This window comes from Typopeltis vanoorti, chromosome 6 (genome assembly GCF_054136105.1).
Source record: "Typopeltis vanoorti isolate ZY-2024b chromosome 6, IOZ_Tvanoo_1.0, whole genome shotgun sequence".
Lineage (NCBI taxonomy): Eukaryota > Metazoa > Arthropoda > Arachnida > Uropygi > Thelyphonidae > Typopeltis > Typopeltis vanoorti.
In genome coordinates, this window is record NC_143554.1 from 103,905,794 (window position 1) to 103,925,741 (window position 19,948).

A 19,948-nucleotide genomic window follows, 5' to 3' on the forward strand; every position below is an offset into this window, starting at 1 on the left:
AGTCTGTTCCTGTTTAATATTGTGATGGAGGTGGTTACAGAGGAGGTGAGATAAGACGCACCTTGGACTATGTTGTATGCAGATGACATTCTGCTGTGTGCAGAATTAAGAGAAGTGGTGGCTAAACTGGAAAGTTGGAGGAAAGTACTGGAAGAGAGAGGTATGAGACTGAGCAGAAGTAACACAGAGTATATGTGTTGCAAGTAGATAGCAGCCAGGAGACATCTGGAGCTGGAAGGAAATGTCATCAGGAAAGTCAGTGACTTTAGATACTTAGATTCAACAATGAAAGAGGATGGTGAGGCTGAGAAGGAAGTGGGATGCAGGATACAAGTAGGATAAAGGAACTGGAGAGAGAGATGGCTGGAGTGCTATGCGATAAGAGGGTGTCGATCAATCTAAAAGGCAAAATCTACAGAACAGTAGTGAGATCAGCTATGACATATGCTATGGAAACTGTGGCCCCTGAGGAAAAACAACATCAGCAGGATGGAGGTAGTGGAGATGAGAATGCTTAGGTGGATGTGCGGTGCGACCAGAAAGGATCATCTGAGAAATGGCTATGTAAGGGGAAATGGTGAAAGTTATGAACTTAGGAGCAAATATACAGGAGGCAAGGTTGAGTGGTTTGGTCATGTGATGAGGAGGAAGAGTATGTGGGAAGAAAGGTCATGCAGATGGATGTGCAGGGGGAAGGAGAAGGAAGCACGGACAGCCAAAGAAGAGATGGAGGGAGATGGTGGAGGAGAACTTGAAGATGAAGAACTTGGATGTGGCTACAGCCCAAGAGAGGAGGTTGCAGAGGAGGCTCACTACAAACAGCGACCCTACTTAAGTGGGAAAAGCTGCAGAAGAAGAAGAAGAAGATTTACTTATCTTCATTTATTAAAAGAAAGCTGTAAAGCTTTTCTTCAATGACCAATGAATACAAATATCCCATGAGAAATAGCTTGTATTCACTTCCTGCTTGCAATAATATTTATTGCATATATTTATTGTATACAAAGATATGTTGGAAAGGGTCCAGAGGCAATTCGATAAGGTAGTTTCTAATCTATGGGATGTTAAATATGAAGAAAGATTGAGGATATGCAATTTACAGAGTCTAGCAGACAGGAAGAAGAGAGGGGGGGATATGATAGAGGCACACAGTTGGTAAGGGGTCGTTATAAGATCAACTTTGAAGAGGTTTTTCATAAAATGGTGGAAGATCAGGAGAGAAAAAGAGGTTATCCTTGGAAGCTGTATAAGGAGGATGTGAGCAAGGGAGTGAGAAAAAGGTTTATTATGCATGGAGAGTTGTAAATGATTGGAATGCTTTGCCTGAGAGTGTGGTATAAGCAGAGAATTTGAATGTGTTTACATTCAAATTACAAGGTATGATGTAAGTATGACAAAGGTACCTCCTAGATGAGTCTTTTACTCCATGGGGTCTTAGGATAATAATAATAATAAAAATATTATTCTTTAAAACTGATTCGCAAAAAAACATTCTTCAGAGTATGTAGCCAACTACACGTCCTTTTGGAGCCAAAATAATTTTGATAAGACTTAGAAGAACCGCAACCTTTGACCAATGCGATGGTACAGGAAAATAAGTGAGTGTGAGTCTGGCGAGGTGGGTGATAGAGATGCAGAAGTTATGTCTGTCTGCCATGAGACATTAGTTACATTTTTGGCACTCATCTATCAGTATCATTCAACATATTGTTGCATGAGTCCATTGATAGTCCTTGTTATCGTTGAATTCTATTTCAAGTGCTTAGAAATGTCGCATAAAAAAGATAAACATGAAGAGGAACACAGAAGTTTTAGGCCAGAGTGGGAAGAGGAGCTTGTTTTTATGAAATAACAAAGTAAACCAATGTGTGCCATATGCCAAACAACACTTGCGCAATTCAAAGACAGCAATCTTAAGTGTCATTATGACACACATCACAGTAATTTTAGTAAAGAATTTCCTCTTGGCTCTGATCTGAGGTGAACTAAACTTTCAACTTTGAAAGAACAACTCCATGGGCAGAGTAAATTGGTGTCCATGTTTACTAAAGAGGCTGATGTTACTACTGAGGGAGAACTGGAGCTTTTGGAACTTCACAAGGACGAAGGGCTGAAGCTAGTGAAGCAAAGTGGTTGTTCCGTAATTGAGATTTGGAAGCAAGTTCTGGACCAATGGTATCCGACACTTAAGCAATGTGCCAGAAAACTGATCTCTCCATTTTTGGGACTACATATTCCTGACTTTCAACTCTTAAAGTTATTAAATCTAAATATAGATCTGTTTATTACACACCTAATTTTAAGGAGCTTACTAAGAAAATGGATACAAAGAAGGCCTCGACTAGTAAATAAGTATAATCTAAAATTATTGTATTTGGACTTTAAAATTATTCTAATCGTTCGAAGTAAACTTCATTTAATGTGTTTGGAATTTAAACTTTTTTATTGCAGTCATTTTTATTAACCCTGTTTTTCTCTCCTCTTCTCTCTCTCTTTTTTTTTTATTCTGTTCCTCTTTTTTGTTGTCTCCTCTTCTTTTTGTTTATTTTTTTCCCTGGTAGAGCATGAAGAGCCGCGTGATGAATGGACGCGAGCTGCATGTGGCTCGCGAGCCATGCTGTGGCCACCCCTTGGTATATAAAGTAGAAAGGTGATCAGCAAGCACATGAGTAGTACAAACCATGGGCTATTAAGGGTGACCAGTAAGGTAAGATCAAATCACAACAGAAATTAAGTAAGCAGGACAAAGAAAATCCAAAAGAACTTTTGTCATGTGACAAACAATAGAAAGAATCATTAAATAAATTCTACTAGACAAGAAATTATGTCCTTGTTTTAATTTATATCCAAGCATAAGGAAACAAAGTTTGTGCAAAGTATCTTCATTACATACCTACTCATATACAAAAGCTTCTGATTTCAAACCAACTGCCTCAGTATCTTAGAATGCAAAACATACTTCCGTTTGGAAGTATGTTTTGTATTCATTTGGTAACCAGTTTTAACCTATTATTGAGATATCTTCAGTAGGAGAAAGACCAGGAAGATATGGCAGTTAAATAAATGCAGAAGTCATCATATATATTTTCCACATACAAATAGTTAAACGGTAGGACACCATATTTTTTAAATACACAGGATCAGAAATGGTTGGAAAGTTGTTTTTTTTCACTTGGTAATGAAGTAAATTATAAACAAGAAATTATGTTCTTGTTTTAATCCTATACCAAAGGATAAGCAAATTCAAGAATGATCGTGAAAGCATATTTTTAACAAATGTTAATGGAAGGGATGTGACAGTATAAATAGTTGAATTACAGAGTGATCCCTATGCAGGTGTGTATCACTTAGGTGGAAAAAATGGAGTTGTTGTTGTTGTCAAGTCCATTGAAGAGCTTCAAAATATGACTGTAGATCTGTATAACTGCTTTGGCAATCTGTTGAACAACCCAGACTAGTTTCGACCTTTATTGAGGTCTCTTCAGTGGGAGCCAGGCCCAAGTGGAGATACCAGACAGAAGCATTAGCATTTGCAAGGAGTGCACTGGTGTTGTACCACCTTACCCCAGTCCTGAAGATAGGGTAGAGCTTTTCTCTAGGATTATTGTCAATTTTCTGAAGAGCAGCAGTTGAAAATGCAGTGACTGATGCAAAAGGAATACATGTGAGAATAGAGACACATGAAAGTTTATTTTTCACTTGGTTAGAGTATAATAAATTTAGTTTAATCCTTTATCCAAGTGTGAGCAAACAAAGTTTGTGCCTGAAAGTATCTTCAGGACTGGGGTAAGGTGGTACAACACAAGGACACTCCTTGCAAAGGTGGAGCAAGCTACCAACATTCCTATCTCAGTATCTCCCATAATGCAAAACACATCTCCTTGCGGATATGTCTAATGTTATGCATTAAGGGAAGGGCCACAACCCAGACTAGTTTCGACCTTTATTGAGGTCTCTTCAGTGGGAGCCAGGCCCAAGTGGAGATACCAGACAGAAGCATTAGCATTTGCAAGGAGTGCACTGGTGTTGTACCACCTTACCCCAGTCCTGAAGATACTTTCAGGTGCAAACTTTGTTTGCTCACACTTGGATAAAGGATTAAATTAAATTTATTATACTCTAACCAAGTGAAAAATAAACTTTCAACAGCTTTCTCTAAATCCAGAGTAATTTATTAAAAAAGGGTGGCACACCATTTGGCAACTCCTATAGGTAGAGATGACCTGCTAATGCTTCTGCCTGGTATCTCCACTTGGGCCTGGCTCCCACTGAAGAGACCTCAATAAAGGTCGAAACTAGCCTGGGTAGTGGCCCTTCCCTTAATGCATAACATTAGACATATCCACAAGGCGATATGTTTTGCATTATGGGAGATACTGAGATAGGAGTGTTGGTAACTTGCTCCACCTTTGCAAGGAGTGCCCTGGTGTTGTACCACCTTACCCCAGTCCTGAAGATACTTTCAGGAGCAAACTTTGTTTGCTCACACTTGGATAAAGGATTAAACTAAATTTATTATAGAGACACATGAAGTGGAGGTGCTTTGGATAATAGGATATCTCAATATGAATAGAGCGAAAGATATCAACTCATGTTTTTATAAGAAAGTGCAAGCATTGGGAGACAGCATGGTTTTGTGAAGAGATCTTACTAATTTAATACCTTCTTCAATAAAGTGATAACTGAGTGATAAGGAAAATGGCTAACCATGATATTCTGAGATCTCTTACAAAGGAATTTGACAGGATTCTGCAATGTCTGTCCCCATTGTAGCCAATGGGGACAGACATGAAATGATGACAAGAATAAGTGGGTATCTGATGAACAAACATCAGCTATTCAAAGAGAAGGAAAATAAATATAGCTACATTCCTGAAATAATCTGGTGATTGACAAACTGACAATGCAAACAAAAAAAAAAAAAAAAAAGAAGACCTAAATGAAACAAATTGGCTTTGCAAAAAAAATCTAAATCCATTTTTTAAAGAGTTTTTATTAATGAATTATGGATCTTAATTACGGTGTGTTTTGTTTTTGTATCATAACATCCATTAACAGCAAAATCCTACCAAAAAAGAAAAGTACTAAGACATACCTGTCCAGTCAGTCCTGTTCTTGTGGTAGTAAAGTTAACAGTAGTAACTACTGAGGCAGCATAAGAAGGTAATTCCACAGAAGAATTTCTAGTAACCAGAAATAGTCGGAATTGTTCATTATAATCTATTACTTTTTCTCCAATTTGTACTACATGCCTAGGACCTGGAAGAAAAAAAAATTGTATTACAATTAAATTCTTGGCTGAATATTTTTTAAAGGATGAACAAGCATAAAATAAATATCATACAAACAAGTAATGAGTATAAATAATTTAATATTGAGTCTTTCAAGGGAAATCATATAGGGTACGGAATATGTGTCATTTTGATTTTGATGAAATTAACTTATTTCTTCATCCTACCCTTTAGATAATATACATACATGCATTTTTTTTTATATTTTTTCATGGTATCCTATTAATTATGGCTATTTGGCAGATCCACAGAATTTTACAATTTCAGAGGATTTTCAGTTATCACAGATTATTTCTAGATTGTCCAGTTTCTGATTTTTACTGTTCCTTAAATACTCAAGGTTTGTATGTTTTTTATTTTCATATGCATTTACAAAGAAATTATTATTATTTTATTTTTTGATGATGGCAGCCACCTGCTTTAAGTTTTCCAAGTGCTCTTCTCCTCCCACTCTCCTCATTTTATGGCTATTTACTCTATGCTGCAGGCCAGAAATCAAATCCACAAGTCTGACTTTTTGAGTGTTTCATTTATACTTACAGATTAATTGAAAACCAAAAAAGAAATGTAAAAGAAATGGTAGTGCTGGTAGGTACTAATAATTTAAGTGATGACAAACATAGTATGAAAGAAGATACTAAGGCTTCTAGGATACCAAGGGTTAATACTAAGAATAGTGATCCTAACTTCATCCACCTTTACTACGAGTTGCCCGGTATTGTACTACCCAGGTATTTGCTTACGCTTGGACATGCCGAACTTTTATAGCTTGCTATATTCGGAATGAAACTCTTTGATTTCTATCTTAGAGTTTCTTATTCGGCTTTGAAATAATGTGGGATTAAATATCCCCATAATTTAAATAATTTAATATCATTTTCTTTGAATTTCTAATGGTTATAGATTGAACTCTCCTGCTGATTTCAACAACTTACATAACAAGTGATATAATTTTCAATTAACAACATTGCTGCAAAAAAATGAGGCAACTCCAATAAGCCACTGCAGAGTTATAATGATTATAGTCACCCTACAACTTTGTGACTAATATTCATGATTTCTTGTAATTTTCACAAATCAGTGTTGTTTGATATTTTCTGATATATTCTCACATAGTAATAAACAGTTTTGTAACAACATTTTGTTACTTATTTTAATTATTTACTTTGAATTAGTGTATTTTCACGCAATTTGGTACAAAAATTAGGGCAGCTCCAAATTTTGAAAATCTATTCATCCTGCTCTGAGACAAAAGGATTTTACCTTAATAACACTGCTCAAATGTGTATTCAAATGTATATTATATGTCGGCAAAAAATTTCAAGTAACAGTCTAAAATTTTTTGGGGGAATAATTTTTTATTTCAGTTCTAAATGCTGATAAAATTGGAGCTGCTCCCTTCTTGCTGCCAAGTCTTCAATTGTTATTTTCTCTTTGACTGTATTTTAAGAATTGACGTTATCTTTAAACATGACTGAAATTTCTGCTGTCATTAAATAATTTATTCTCAACATAAGTTAATCAATTTTTTTAATTAGTTATAGTCAAGTCAACTGCTAAACATGCTGAATAGGTTGGTGTTTTGGACAGATGAATGGGAATTTCTGCTCAAAGCCACATGAACAAAATCATGCACTTTGGCCAAGGAAATACAATGGGATGGGTAGAGAGCAGAGTTTCACAGTGCAAAAGTTGTAAATAGTTTACTACTTTTCACTGTGAATTATGCCAACTGCAAACTGTTGGCATAATTCACAGTGAAAAGTAGGCCAGTTAGGATAAAGTTTGACATAATACATTATTCAGGCCACAAATCTGGATTTTTGTTTGCAGATTTGACCACCTTAAATATGTGATATGATTAAGACATGAACGAATGAGAAGAGGCTATCAAGGTAGGCATAGAGAAAATACTGAATAGAGTAACAGGTGTGGGAAGAAGAGGATATCATCCTTAGAAACTGTATAAATAAGAATGTTAAGGGTAGTATGTTTCAAGGCAGGCGATGAATGAAAGGAATGTGGTGTTGAAGGGGTGTTAAATATCCACTAACACTAAATATTTTCAAGGCAAGGTATAATATGTACTGTGGTCTATAGACAGTTTAGCCTTCTGCAATGAAATTTCTGATTTTCGCAAAATATTTTGATTTTATGGAGAACTGGAAATAGTCCTAATAGTATATAATGAAGAAAAGTATATGCAATAATTTAGTCTGTATAATTAGTATTCAAATCACAATGATCCATTATTAATATTATTTTCACAGTTAATTGCTTCAGGGAATCCATATACTAATAGTCAAATCTTGATCACAGTAATCTGAAATTATAAAAATGATTACATAATGTTGATGAATCTGTATGCTTGTTTTTCATAATTATTTTCATTAATCAGTGAGATCTTGTAGTTACGCACTCTAATGATTTCGGTCTAACACAATCCCCACATTCTCCTGAAAACCTGACAAAATTTTTACATATTCACCCATATGATAAGTTCCCTTGCAATAAAATAAGAGTATAATAGCAATACATTAAGAAAGAGCCATTCACAGAATAACAGAAGAAAAGATCATATTCTTATTATGATCTTTGTTCCTGAACTTTGTATGGAGTTCTTTCTAGAATTAAACTGAGGATACCTTGGCTCATTAAGTCTCCACGGAGTAAAGAATATAAAGAAGGATCAATTCTATCGACATCTTCAACAATAAGAGTTTTCCCAAATCTTACTGCCAATTCAATGGTAGTCATGAAATTTTCATCCTGAAAACATGAATATAATATGTAAACAAATAGATAAAATTATCTACATTTTTAATTTTAAAAATTATAAGTATGTAACTGATTCAGAAAACAAAGAATATTAAGGGATATCATTGCAGTAATGTTTAACTAAAGTTCCTGAAAAATAGTTGAATTTCAGAATAACATAACTTTTAAGAAAGAAATTAGATGAACGATTTAAATCATGTGTAAACTTGCTTGCTATAGAATGGGTAAAAGATGGATAGAAACAGGAATATCATTTTTGTATACTATATTACTGATGTAACAAAAGTGATTATTTTGCTTTTTGATAATTAAATATTTTCTATACATTTATCATTTCTTGCAAATACAGAAGTAGAGAAAATGTTTTACAAAAATATCAGTATCATATTCAAATAAACATTATACTATATTTTTAAGAAGAACAGACCTGGTTCCTCTAAAACTGGCTATTATGTTGCTTGCAGACCAACTCACTATATTATTTACAATAATTCCAAAAATAATTCAAAATGTTTTTTTTTTTGTGGGGGGGGGTGGATTTTTAATCCAGCCAACTGTTGCAGATCAACAAATTAAAAAAAAAAAATATTTATTTATTTATTTAGTTTTTGTTTAATAAGTATAAAACTGAATAGCTCTCTATGCCTTCATTACTGTTCATTTATTCCTTTATAATGAACATGTACTGCTCTTAGTATAACTTCATACAGTCTACAATAACTGTATACTCTACTGTCAATTACGAATCCCGAATGTGGTAACATCTGACAGAACATCTATATAGTCACAATTTTCTTGCATTAGCATTTTCATAAATTTAGATTAAATTTAATATTTAGAGTACATTTAAAAAATTAAATTCCTACCTGAGAAGTACAAAGAGCAGGCAAGGAAGGTGACTCGCTAGGGAATCCTAGGGAATTTTTTTGATATGTGGACAGTAGAAAGAAAGAATGATTAGAACGATGGCATTGTGGTGAAAATGGAGGAATAATAATCACTGTAGAGAATATACTTGAAGTATTTAAAGCAATTCATAAAGATATTTCATTCCTGTGAATATGGCATGTAGAACTTGAATGCAGTGGGAAAGGAGGAGGAATTGTTAGTAAGTGGGCAGGGGATATACGAGCAATTGAATAAACTTGCTGTAAATAAGGCTGTTGGACTTGATGCTATTACACCATGTGTTTTGAGGGAATGTCCCAGAGAGTTAACAACAGCTTTTATATATCAGTTTAACATGAGCCTTGCAGTGGCCCAAGTTCCAAAGGAGTGGAAAGAGGATAAAATTGTTCCAATTCACAAGGGCAGGTGATAAGACTAGGGCTTTGAATTATAGGCCAGTCTGTGTTCTGGAGTTCTGGGTTAAAGTGTTCAAGAGGCTAGTTAGTTAAAATCAAGATTTGGAATTGGGTTAACAACAGAAAAATGCTGTTTGGTGGTCAACATGGATTTGTTAAAGGAAGATTGTGTTTTAGCAATCTGCTTACTTTTTATAATAAAGTGACAAATGCATTGGACAAGGGTGTTGCATACACAATGGTGTATTATTTAGATTTAGCAAAAGCCTTTGATAAATTGCCATATGACAAGCTGGTAATTAAATTGGAACAGATGGGAGCTAAACAGTAGACTGGTTCACTGGATTGGAAACTGGCTGTCTGATAGGTATCAGCAAGTTGTCTATGGAAGAGCGATATCCCAGAAGAGGAAATTACTAGTGGTGTACTCTGAGAATTTTTTTTGGGTCCATTGCTGTTTAATTTGTATATAAATGATATTGGGAGAGGTCTGAATGGTGATATGCAGTTGTTTGTAGATGATACAAAGTTCGAGAGAGCTATTAGGAGCAGAGCAGATGCTGTGGCTTTGCAAAATGACTTGAATACACTGGCTGGATAGGTAGATACGTGGGAATGTCAATTCAATGTTGCAAAGTATAAGGTTTTGAAATTTGGGAAGCAGAGATGGGATGTAGAGTACGCAATTGGTGCAAATATCTTGGAAGAGATAAATGAGATGAGAGATCTGGGAGTGCTTTTGGACAAGGACCTAACATTTCAGGGACATGTTGCTAAAATTGTGAGGACAGCACAGCAGATAATGGGAATGATGTGGAGGGCACTGACTTGTAGAAGTAAGAATGTTATGGTTCCCTTGTATAAGGCTTGGATCAGGCCACATATGGATTACTGTGAACAGATTTGGTCACCTAGCTTTCAAAATGATGAGGATAAGGTCCAGAGACAACTGACTAAGGTAGTTTTTCTGGTCTCTGGAATGTTGAATATGAAGCCAGATTGAGAAAATGCAATTTGCAGAAATTGGCGGATAGAAGGAAGAGATGGGATATGATCAAGACATATAAGCTGTTAAGACGTTATTAGCAGATTAATGTTAGGGAAGTTTTGCACAGAATGACAGAGAAAGAACAAGAGATCATCCCCAGAAGCTATATAAGGAGAGTATGAGAAAGGGGGTGAAGAGCGGGTTTTTTGCACAGAGAGTGTGGAGACAGTGAACAGCCCACGATGAGTCTTTTAACTCCATGGAGGTATTATGATAATAATAATAATAACTGCTTTTTTTGAAAATCATACATATGCCCCCCCCCCCCCAATCTACTTAGTTATGGAAGATCCCTTAGCTAAGTAGAATTTCTGGGATCACTTAAGGATCGAAACTGATCAACAAAGAGATTTCCAGAGTTAGAAAGGAATATAAAATAACTAGATAATTTGATTTACTATTCAATCTTCACATTCCCACTGTGTACCGTGTTAGTTTGTATTTATTTGGATAGTCAAGAATGAGGAGTAGACTACGTTGCAAAGATCAGGTCAATTGGTTTCTTGAAGTTAATGATAGTAGCTGGTCTAGGGAATGCTTTTTTATTAGGATAGATTGAAGATTTATGGATTATAGACATTGGTTTAGAGGTATAAAGGGGAGGGGAGACAGATATGATAGATATACGAGTTACTAAAAGACAAGTGGGAATGGATACACCATGATACTTTTGGATTTAGCTAAAGCTTTTGACAGAATACAGCATGGTAGACTGTTGCATAAATTGGAGAATATGGGTTTGGATTATAAAATATCAGTGTGGATAAGAGGATGATGGCTGACTGACAGATATCAAAAAGTGGGGGGGGGGGGTTGCGAGTCTGCAAGATTTAAGGTAACCAGTGATGTATCACAAGGATCAGTGCTTGGTCCACTGTTATTCAGTCTGTATTTTAAAGATATTGGAAAGGATTTGATAGGCAACATATAACTGTTGCTGATGATGATGCAAAGATAGGCAGGGTAATCAGGAATGCTGTTGATATGCAGTACCTGCAGAATGACTTGAATAGGCTGGAATTGTGGGAATCTCTGCTTCCCAAATTTCAAAATAGATATCCAATGTCATATTATATTGGTGGAATTATGGTAGAAAAAACTGATTAGGCTAGAGATCTTGGAGTGTTATTAGATAGTTGAAATTCAGGAGCCATGTGGCAAAGTTTGCAAATACATCTCAAAAGATAATTGCAATGCTAAAACAAACTTTAACATGTAAAAATAAGGATGTCATTTTGCCTGTTTACAATGCCTTGATAAGACCTCGCTTGGATTATTGTATGCAGGTCTGGTCTCCTGGTTTCTGATACAGTGGAGAAAGTGCAAAGGAGAGTGTTTAAAAATTATATCAGGACTGTGGAAAGCTTATTATGAGATTGAGAATTTGTAGACTGCAGGCACAAACATGTAGCAAAGATTGCAAACTACTCAAAAGATAATTGTCACACTGAAACAAATTTTCCCATGTAAAGATGCCATTTTGTCTCTTTACAAGGCCTTGATAAGACCTCACTTGGACTATTGTGTGCAAGTCTGGTCTTCTGGTTTCTGTTGTGATTCTGATACAGTGGAGAAAGTGCAAAGGAGAATGTTTAAAAATGATATCAGATGGAATACATTATGAAGACAGATTGAGAATTTGGAGACTGCAGACACTAGCAAACAGAAGAAAGAGGAGTGATATGAATGAGACTTACAAACTTCTGAAAGGGTCATACAGGATTTCAGTTGATGGAATTTTTCATTTTATGAAGGGTGGGGAGGCTGAGAATGAATGCTGCTAGGAAGGGGTTGAGGGCTAGATTTTTCTCTCATAGAGTGAAATGTGATTAGAAAGGATTGCCATTGGATGTAGTGTGTGTGTGTGTGTGTGTGTGTGTGTGTGTGTGTGTGTGTGTGTGTAGTATGTGGTCACGATGAGTCACTGACTCCCTGGAGGTCTCTCTTAATAATAATAATAAAAGCGTTTTATAGAATTGACAAAAAGAACAGTTTTTAGCATGTGATTAGTGGATGGATTGAGGGAATATGTGGGTATTCACTTTTCTTGAATGCTGTTGATATGCACTCTTGGAAATTGAGGGAAAATGTGGTTAGCAAGGACATGAATACTAGATTTTTTGCTTTGGAAGTGGTGAATGAGTCAAATGCATTACAAAAGTTAGTTGCAAGTGCTTTGTTAGTGGATGAATTAAAAGATCAGTATGATATGTGTTAGGTGTTGTGTAAAATGCAAATGCTTGGTGAAATATTTAGTGGGTTGCCCAAGATGAGTCTTTGGACTCCATACAGATGCTTATGTAATAATAATAATTTGGGACTCAGTTACCAAATTATAACCTGTACTGCTTGAACAACAAATGCATTATCATGGAGCAAGATACTCAAATGTTGCTGAAAGTGATAATGCCTCGTTAATGTCTTCAGTTTTAACCCATGTATTATCCTCTATTTGTTGGTAAAATTTGTTCTGACACAAGGTAGCTAGAATGGATGACAAAATCAAAGAGACAAATAATATCTGAAAGTTTGTTTGGAGTAACTGCAATGTTTCATCTAAATGGAACATTTGCTAAGGGAGGCACTATTTTAATATCAAGACTGATTAAGAGATCATTTGGGTTAAGATGAAGGTCTGAAAATTTTCTTTAAAATGGACACTATTTTTCACAATGAATGTGAATTTATCTATAAAGGATGTTAGTAAATTAGAGAGATGCTTTGAGAATTTGTATCAAGGTGAACAGGTCCCAAAGAAAAACTTGATTTTTAGATTTTGGATTCGTCATGTGATATAGGAGGGTGGTCGCTTTGATTCTGATTTCTTCATCCCAAATTATTGCTTCACACAGCTTGCACTAGTTAATTATTTTAAACACACACACACACACACACACACACACACACACACACACACACACACACACACACACACACACACACACACACACATTAGGACTTCAGAACAGTTTGGACTCATAATGGAATTCATAATGAAGGTACCCTTGATGCTTGGGAGTAAATTTTATCCAATTAAACTTCAAAGATAAGTACCAATTTTTTATTTAAGTGGTACATGGAGAAAGGTTGGCAATGTCATATATCTGTAGAAAGGCGAGTTATAATTTATTTTTTAATTTCGTAACAGGATGTAATTTTTGTCGGATTTAGTTTATTACACAGCATTAATTTATAGGGCAGCATTTGACTGACTTAATATGTGTGTGTGTGTGTGTGTGTGTGTGTGTGTGTGTGTGTGTGTGTGTGTGTGTGTGTGTGTGTGTGTGTGTGTGTGTTTCTAATTGTATTTATATATATATTATTATTGTGCAGCCAGTAGTGCCCAAAGAAATCAAGACAGTGGCACACAAGATGTCATTGTTCTGGGAATTTAATATATAAGGTACATAATGAGATGTTGTGTGTGTGTGTGATGTTTTCACAGTCCATGGTGAGTTGGTGTTGAGAGAGTGCCAGAAATGTTACTTCCATTTCAATGAGAGTGTCAGGTGTGTGTAGGCTAATTCTAGTAACCATTTCGCCTGTATACCCCTGGATCTATTTCACCAACATCCAGGGCATCAATACAAACATTAATGATGTGTACCACTGTCTGTGGGCATCAAAACCTGATCCATTATTCTTTACTAAATCCAAATGGCATCTTCTATGACTACAGATGATTTCAGTTATCCCAACTACATCATGCATGCTATCCATTAGAAGAGTGGAACATGTGCTTCTGTTAGACCTGCATTCTTTGTGAAAATTTAATAAATCTGGAATGCCCTCTATAAGATCATCCTTGTTCAAGATTTCCTATTTCTTTGTTTCACTTTGTTACCTTGCCTTTACCTATCCTAATTCAAATGACCATGCTGACTTACCCCTTTGACTGCTAGCATTATCTTCCTCCAAATGTGGTAGATGTTTGCTTTCCTCTTGGCAGCTTCTTACCCATGTTTTCTACAGATCAGTCTTCTCCCAGCCAATTTTGGCTGCATATTCTATGGCAATACGATGGTGCCAACCGAGATGATTCCAGGATCTCCATGGTCTGTTTATTGTTTCTGCTCTGCTGATCCAAACACCTGCTCCTCATCTAAATAACTGAAATAATCCTTACTGGAAAGAAGACCATTTTCCATTATGATGTAACCCCCCCCCCCCCAACCCCTTCTTCCCAGCACCTCTTTCCTAGCAATGTACTAAAGCAGTCCATGATGCATTTATTCAATGGCTCAAGCTCAAAACTCTAGCATATTACTAAAGCCTACACTATTGCTCAAAAAAAGTGTAAGCAAGGTGCCATGAAATCCAAAGCAGATTTCATTAGGGCCAAATGAAAAGAGATTGCATTTGGTTTCCTGCTTTAATGGTAATCAAACCTTGTGGCTGTTCAGCATAATTTCTGCTATTCCTTGTTTCCACATCTCTCACATCTGTATCATAGTGAGGCAACACCATCAGGATGATCCACAAATACATGGCAAACCTCCTGGCTTCAATCTTTTCCTCCAAACCTTGTACAGATGACCACGGCAAATCACCTCCTACTACAGCATGAACTTCTCGCAGAGTCTTAGATTTTTTTCTATCAAAAGCAAATCACCTCCTACTACAGCATGAACTTTTCGCAGAGTCTTAGATTTTTTTCTATACCTTAATTCACAATGTAAGACAATAATAAGAAAATAATATTTTTACACACTCTGTTCTAGATCATTTTGTTGGTTTTATACCTAACATCTTCAAAGCATACACAGTTTGCCACAATATGCGACTAACAACAATTGGTTAACAGTGAAAATGGTTTAAAATTGTAATGGTAACACAAATACATCAATGAACTTATTGTTGTTACTTGCATATTGTGACAAACGGTTTATGCTTTGAAGATGCTAGGTATGAAACTGGCAAAATTATCTGGAACTAAGTAGATAAAAATATTTCTCCCTCTAATCTCAACTCCTATCCACAGTTTTGCTCATGACCGTACCCTCTGTTCCTTTTCTTCATTCAAAAAAGGTCATAATACTCAAATGCTTCAAGATATTCTATAACTCTTAACACTGATTTTCTGACCGTTTTCAAGTGGGATGAAGATAGTCTGGTATGTTATACTTGTCAAGAAACAGTATTTTGTTCTAATTGTTTACGCAAGCAAATGAACTTTGTCTGTCAAGTATCTTCTTGACTAAACTACTTATGTATAGAGGCTGTTGAATTCACATCAAGCTGAAAATTTTTCATAATGCAAAAGAAAATATAATATCATGTCAAGCATAGTATACTTTCAAACCAAGTAAAACAAAACTTTCTATAACTATCTCTGATCCAGAGTGTTGGAATAATATGTTAAATAAACAAACCTTTTTACTACTTGATAAGGAAAATATGACTTTTGCACTGATTTATTCTGAGTTAAGTATTTTACTGGGTCTAGCTTCAGTGAATGAGACCTCAATAAAAGTTGAAACTGGTCTATATAGTGACCACACCCATAATGAAGTGACTTAGAATTTCATCAATTTCTTCACTGGAATTTCTTTCTCATTTCACAATTTTATTGTCATAAGGAACATCTGTACCACATGAAATTCCAGGAGCCAGAATAATATGTTGCCAAAAGCGTCTGGACAGCAAACTTTTGTATTCCTGTTACTCACATTGACATTGCTGTCAATATGAGGTCAAGCCTCCTTTCGTTGCTATCACCCCCCGCCCCCCCCTTCAGGGTAGGCTCACCACTAAGTTCTGGTAAATTGCTGCTGGAATTCGTTTCCATTCCTCTTATAGTATGGCAAACAGCTGGTGAGTGTTTGTTGGGCAAACAGGTTTGACATGAAACCTTTGCTCCATCATATCCCAAAGCGATGAAATGGAGCAAAGATGAGACAGATGTTCAACAGGGTTCAGGTCAGGGTTTTGGACTGGCCAGTTTAGTTCTTCCACCTCCATGTCTTCAAAACCATGGAGCTAAGGTCCTTGCTTTGTGAATAGGTGCATTATCATGCTGATTCCAAACTACTGACAGAGTGTAGGAAGAAGGGAATTGTCTAAAATGTAATGATAAGCATTAGTGTTTAAATATCCCAACACAGAAATCAATGGGCCAAGTCTAAACAAGGAAAAACAGCCCCAGACCATTATGCACAATTGCATCTAAATTTCAAGGTTGATACAAGAAATTCTTGTAAGTATCGTTCACCAGACATCTGCTAGGTCCAGATACATCCATTATATGGCCAAATAATAATGTACTGAGATTCATCTCTCCACAGTGACGGTGTTGTTTGCACCATTTTTCTAGACAATGCTAGGCACTGGCAGGTGTAAACAAGGGCTTGTGAGACACAGTATGACTATGAAACACAAGGGTAAACCTCCTGGAAAATAGCTCTGTCACTGGCATCTGTTCCAGAGTTCATGTGACACCCAAAAGGTGTCACACCTTATTATTAAAATTCTCTGGATTAGAGACAGTTGTTGGAAGTTTTTCCACTTGGTTTAATCCTTTTCCAAATGTAAGCAAACAAAGTTTGCGTCGAGTATGTATAATGAGTATGTTTAATGCTATGCATTATGGGAAGGGTCACTACCAAGACCGGTTTTGACCTTCACTGAGTTGCCCTAGTCCTGATTATATTTCAGGTGCAAACTTTGTTTGCTTACACTTGAAAAGGATTAAACCAAGTATATAATTTTTTGGTATCTTCAATTTATAGTACAACCAAGTGGAAAAACTTCCAATAACTATCTGAAAGATATTTTACTTATTCTAAAGAATCTCCATTCAGAATGCAGCTGAAGTTTTCTATGTTCCTGCCTATTTTCACAGTTTTGGTCTTTTAATTGCTGAATTTTATGTCATATTTGTGACAGTTGTTATTCAAGTTAGTTATAGAATCCTGGAGACTTATACTAAATTTGTTTAGGAGTATAACATCATCTGCATAAACTAAAGAACTAAGTTGGACATCTCCAATTCTTATATCAGGCTTGATGCCACTTTCTTTCATATTGTGATCCTTATAGATAACGAATAAGAGTGGAAATAATGTACATCCTTGTCTTACCCCTGATTTACCGTACATGTCTGTGCATAAGATGGCTCTCAAATACTACAGAAACCCCTCGAAATCATGGGTCGTCTTACACGGCGAGTATAAAAAGGGAAGCTTAATTTCTTGGATGAACATTTAAGTAGTTACAATACATGGTTATATAAGAAAATAGGCAGTGTTTATAAACAGATCAATATGAGATTATTAATTTTTTGTTGCATAAATTTATTTAAAATATTACAATAGATGTAAGTCTTAAAAAAACAAATAATAATTATTAATCTTAATTTTCATGTTAATTTTTTTCATCATCTGTTGAAAATAGTTCTTCAGGTTCATTGTTTAAATGATCATCATATGGATCCCAGCTCGAATCCGGTGAATTGATTTCGTTTTCATTGTCTTCAGCGTCCAACAACAGATCATCTTCTGTACCATCCATAAGATTAGAGATACCACACTTTTTAAATAATTTTATTACAGTCTCTACTTTTACTTTATTCCATACTTTGATCACAAAATTGCACAACATATCAAGTGATGCAGTGCACATAGATCCACCATTTGTAAATGATTTTTCACCAGTCAAAATCCAATTATTCCACTCTTCTCGCATGTGATCTTTAAATGGTTTGTTCAAGCAGACGTCTAGTGGTTGCAATACAGAAGTTAAACCACCTGGTATAACAGCAATTTTTGTGTTTTTTTTTTCTAGAAGACTTTTAGTATTCTCAGTTAAATGACTACGAAACATATCCCATAATAATAAACTGTGTTTCTTCAATATACTGCCTGGTTGCGTGTTCCACACATTATTTATCCTTAATTTCACACCATTTCATACATTCATCCTTTTTCGTGAAAACGTATAAAAACATCTGAAGGAAATTTTATCTTAGGTTTAGTGTTATGTTTGAAGATGATCATTGGTTTTAACTTGGTTCCATTAGCCAAACCTGACAACACAACCACCACAAACCTTGTTTTTTCATGACTTGTACTTCGAACTAGCACACTCTTACTACTTTTAAACTGTTTTATTTCTTATCATATCAAAGCTCATAGGAGTTTCATCCATATAGAAATTTATGTTCTTGTCTCAACTGACTAATAAATTTAGGAAACTGGTAAGTTTTTGTGGTCTACATCTGCTGGTAGTTTTTGAGCAATTTTCGTTTTTTTGTCGTATTACTAGATTTTGTCTGTTCATAAAGCGATTACACCATCCTGAATTCCATACTTTCATCCGGATTCAATCTTGACCAGTTTAGTGCATATGCTCTAATCATATTTCTTGTAACAAGATAATCATTCATTCATTCTTTCTTTTGAATACCTATTCTGCAACATGATTTTCCAGTTACCGCAATTGGGTGATCCTGTTCTCATTGCACATTTTTTCTTTGGCAATTTTTTTAAAATATCTTCTTTCTTCCTCCATTCTCTTACCATCTTCTCAGTTATGTCAAACTTTCTTGCAGCAATACAGTTATTAGTTTGCTTTGCCATTTCAATTACCCTTATTTTAAATCGAGCTTCATACTTTCTTCGTTTTGTTGCTGGTTCCATGATTTTAAATTATAACAATTTTAATAATCTTAAAATTAAAAAAAATGCAAATGAATAATTAATTAAAATTGGGCTAATCACTTTTAATTAGGGTAATTCGCATAAATACTAAGTCTATGCTATGCAAAAAAATAACGATATGCATAGATATAAAAATAACGGATATAATAACAATACCTAACATTGCATTAATACAAGAAAGAGAAATTGGGGGTCGTATACAACCGACATAAGCTTAAAACCTAAAAATAGCCGAACATTTAGACCTCGTCTTATACGCCAGTCATCCTATATGCCGACATATACAGTTTACCAAACCATCTTCCTGTATTTCCTTCAATTCTAACTGCTGATTGACAACTTAAATAGACTATGTATTGTTCTGTATAATGTTCCATTCACATTTTTCCAGATCTACAATGCTTAAGTATAGATCCTTGTTGTATTCCCATGATTTCTCAACTATTTGTCTTAAAAAAAGTGAAAAATCTGATCTTGACAATCTGTATTTGGCCTGAACCCAGCTTGTTCTTCTCCAATTTTCTCTTCCACAATCTTTTTTCAACCTCTTTTCAAATATGCTTGCATAAATTTTACCTGGAACACTTAGTAGAAAAATTCTTCTATAATACTTACATTCAGCTTTATTCCCTGTTTTATAGATGGGTTCTATGAGAGCTCTTTCTACTCTGGTCATTGGTATATAAAACATCTTCATCAAATTCATGAAGGCCAACAATTATGCTATTACACTAAGCCAAGGGTTGCCAAACTTCTTTGACTGTCGACCCCTTCAAGAGTTTCTTGATGTTTTATCGACCCCCCCCTCTATTTTACTATTATGTAATTATAATAGGACAAGCGAAAAAGATGCTTATGTGAGTTTTTAGA

General features: G+C 35.3%; 1 protein-coding gene across 1 annotated transcript in view; it reads right to left on the minus strand.

The window, feature by feature from the left end:
• The window catches only part of btv (dynein cytoplasmic heavy chain beethoven), a 1,245,321-nt gene that overhangs the window by 276,437 nt on the left and 948,936 nt on the right, over positions 1–19,948 (minus strand). The window contains exons 59-60 of the mRNA XM_090394552.1: positions 7,937–8,060; positions 5,096–5,259 (exon numbers count right to left, since the gene is read on the minus strand). Of these exons, the coding sequence (XP_090250678.1) occupies positions 5,096–5,259; positions 7,937–8,060 (288 nt within the window). The remainder of the gene's footprint in view (positions 1–5,095; positions 5,260–7,936; positions 8,061–19,948) is intronic.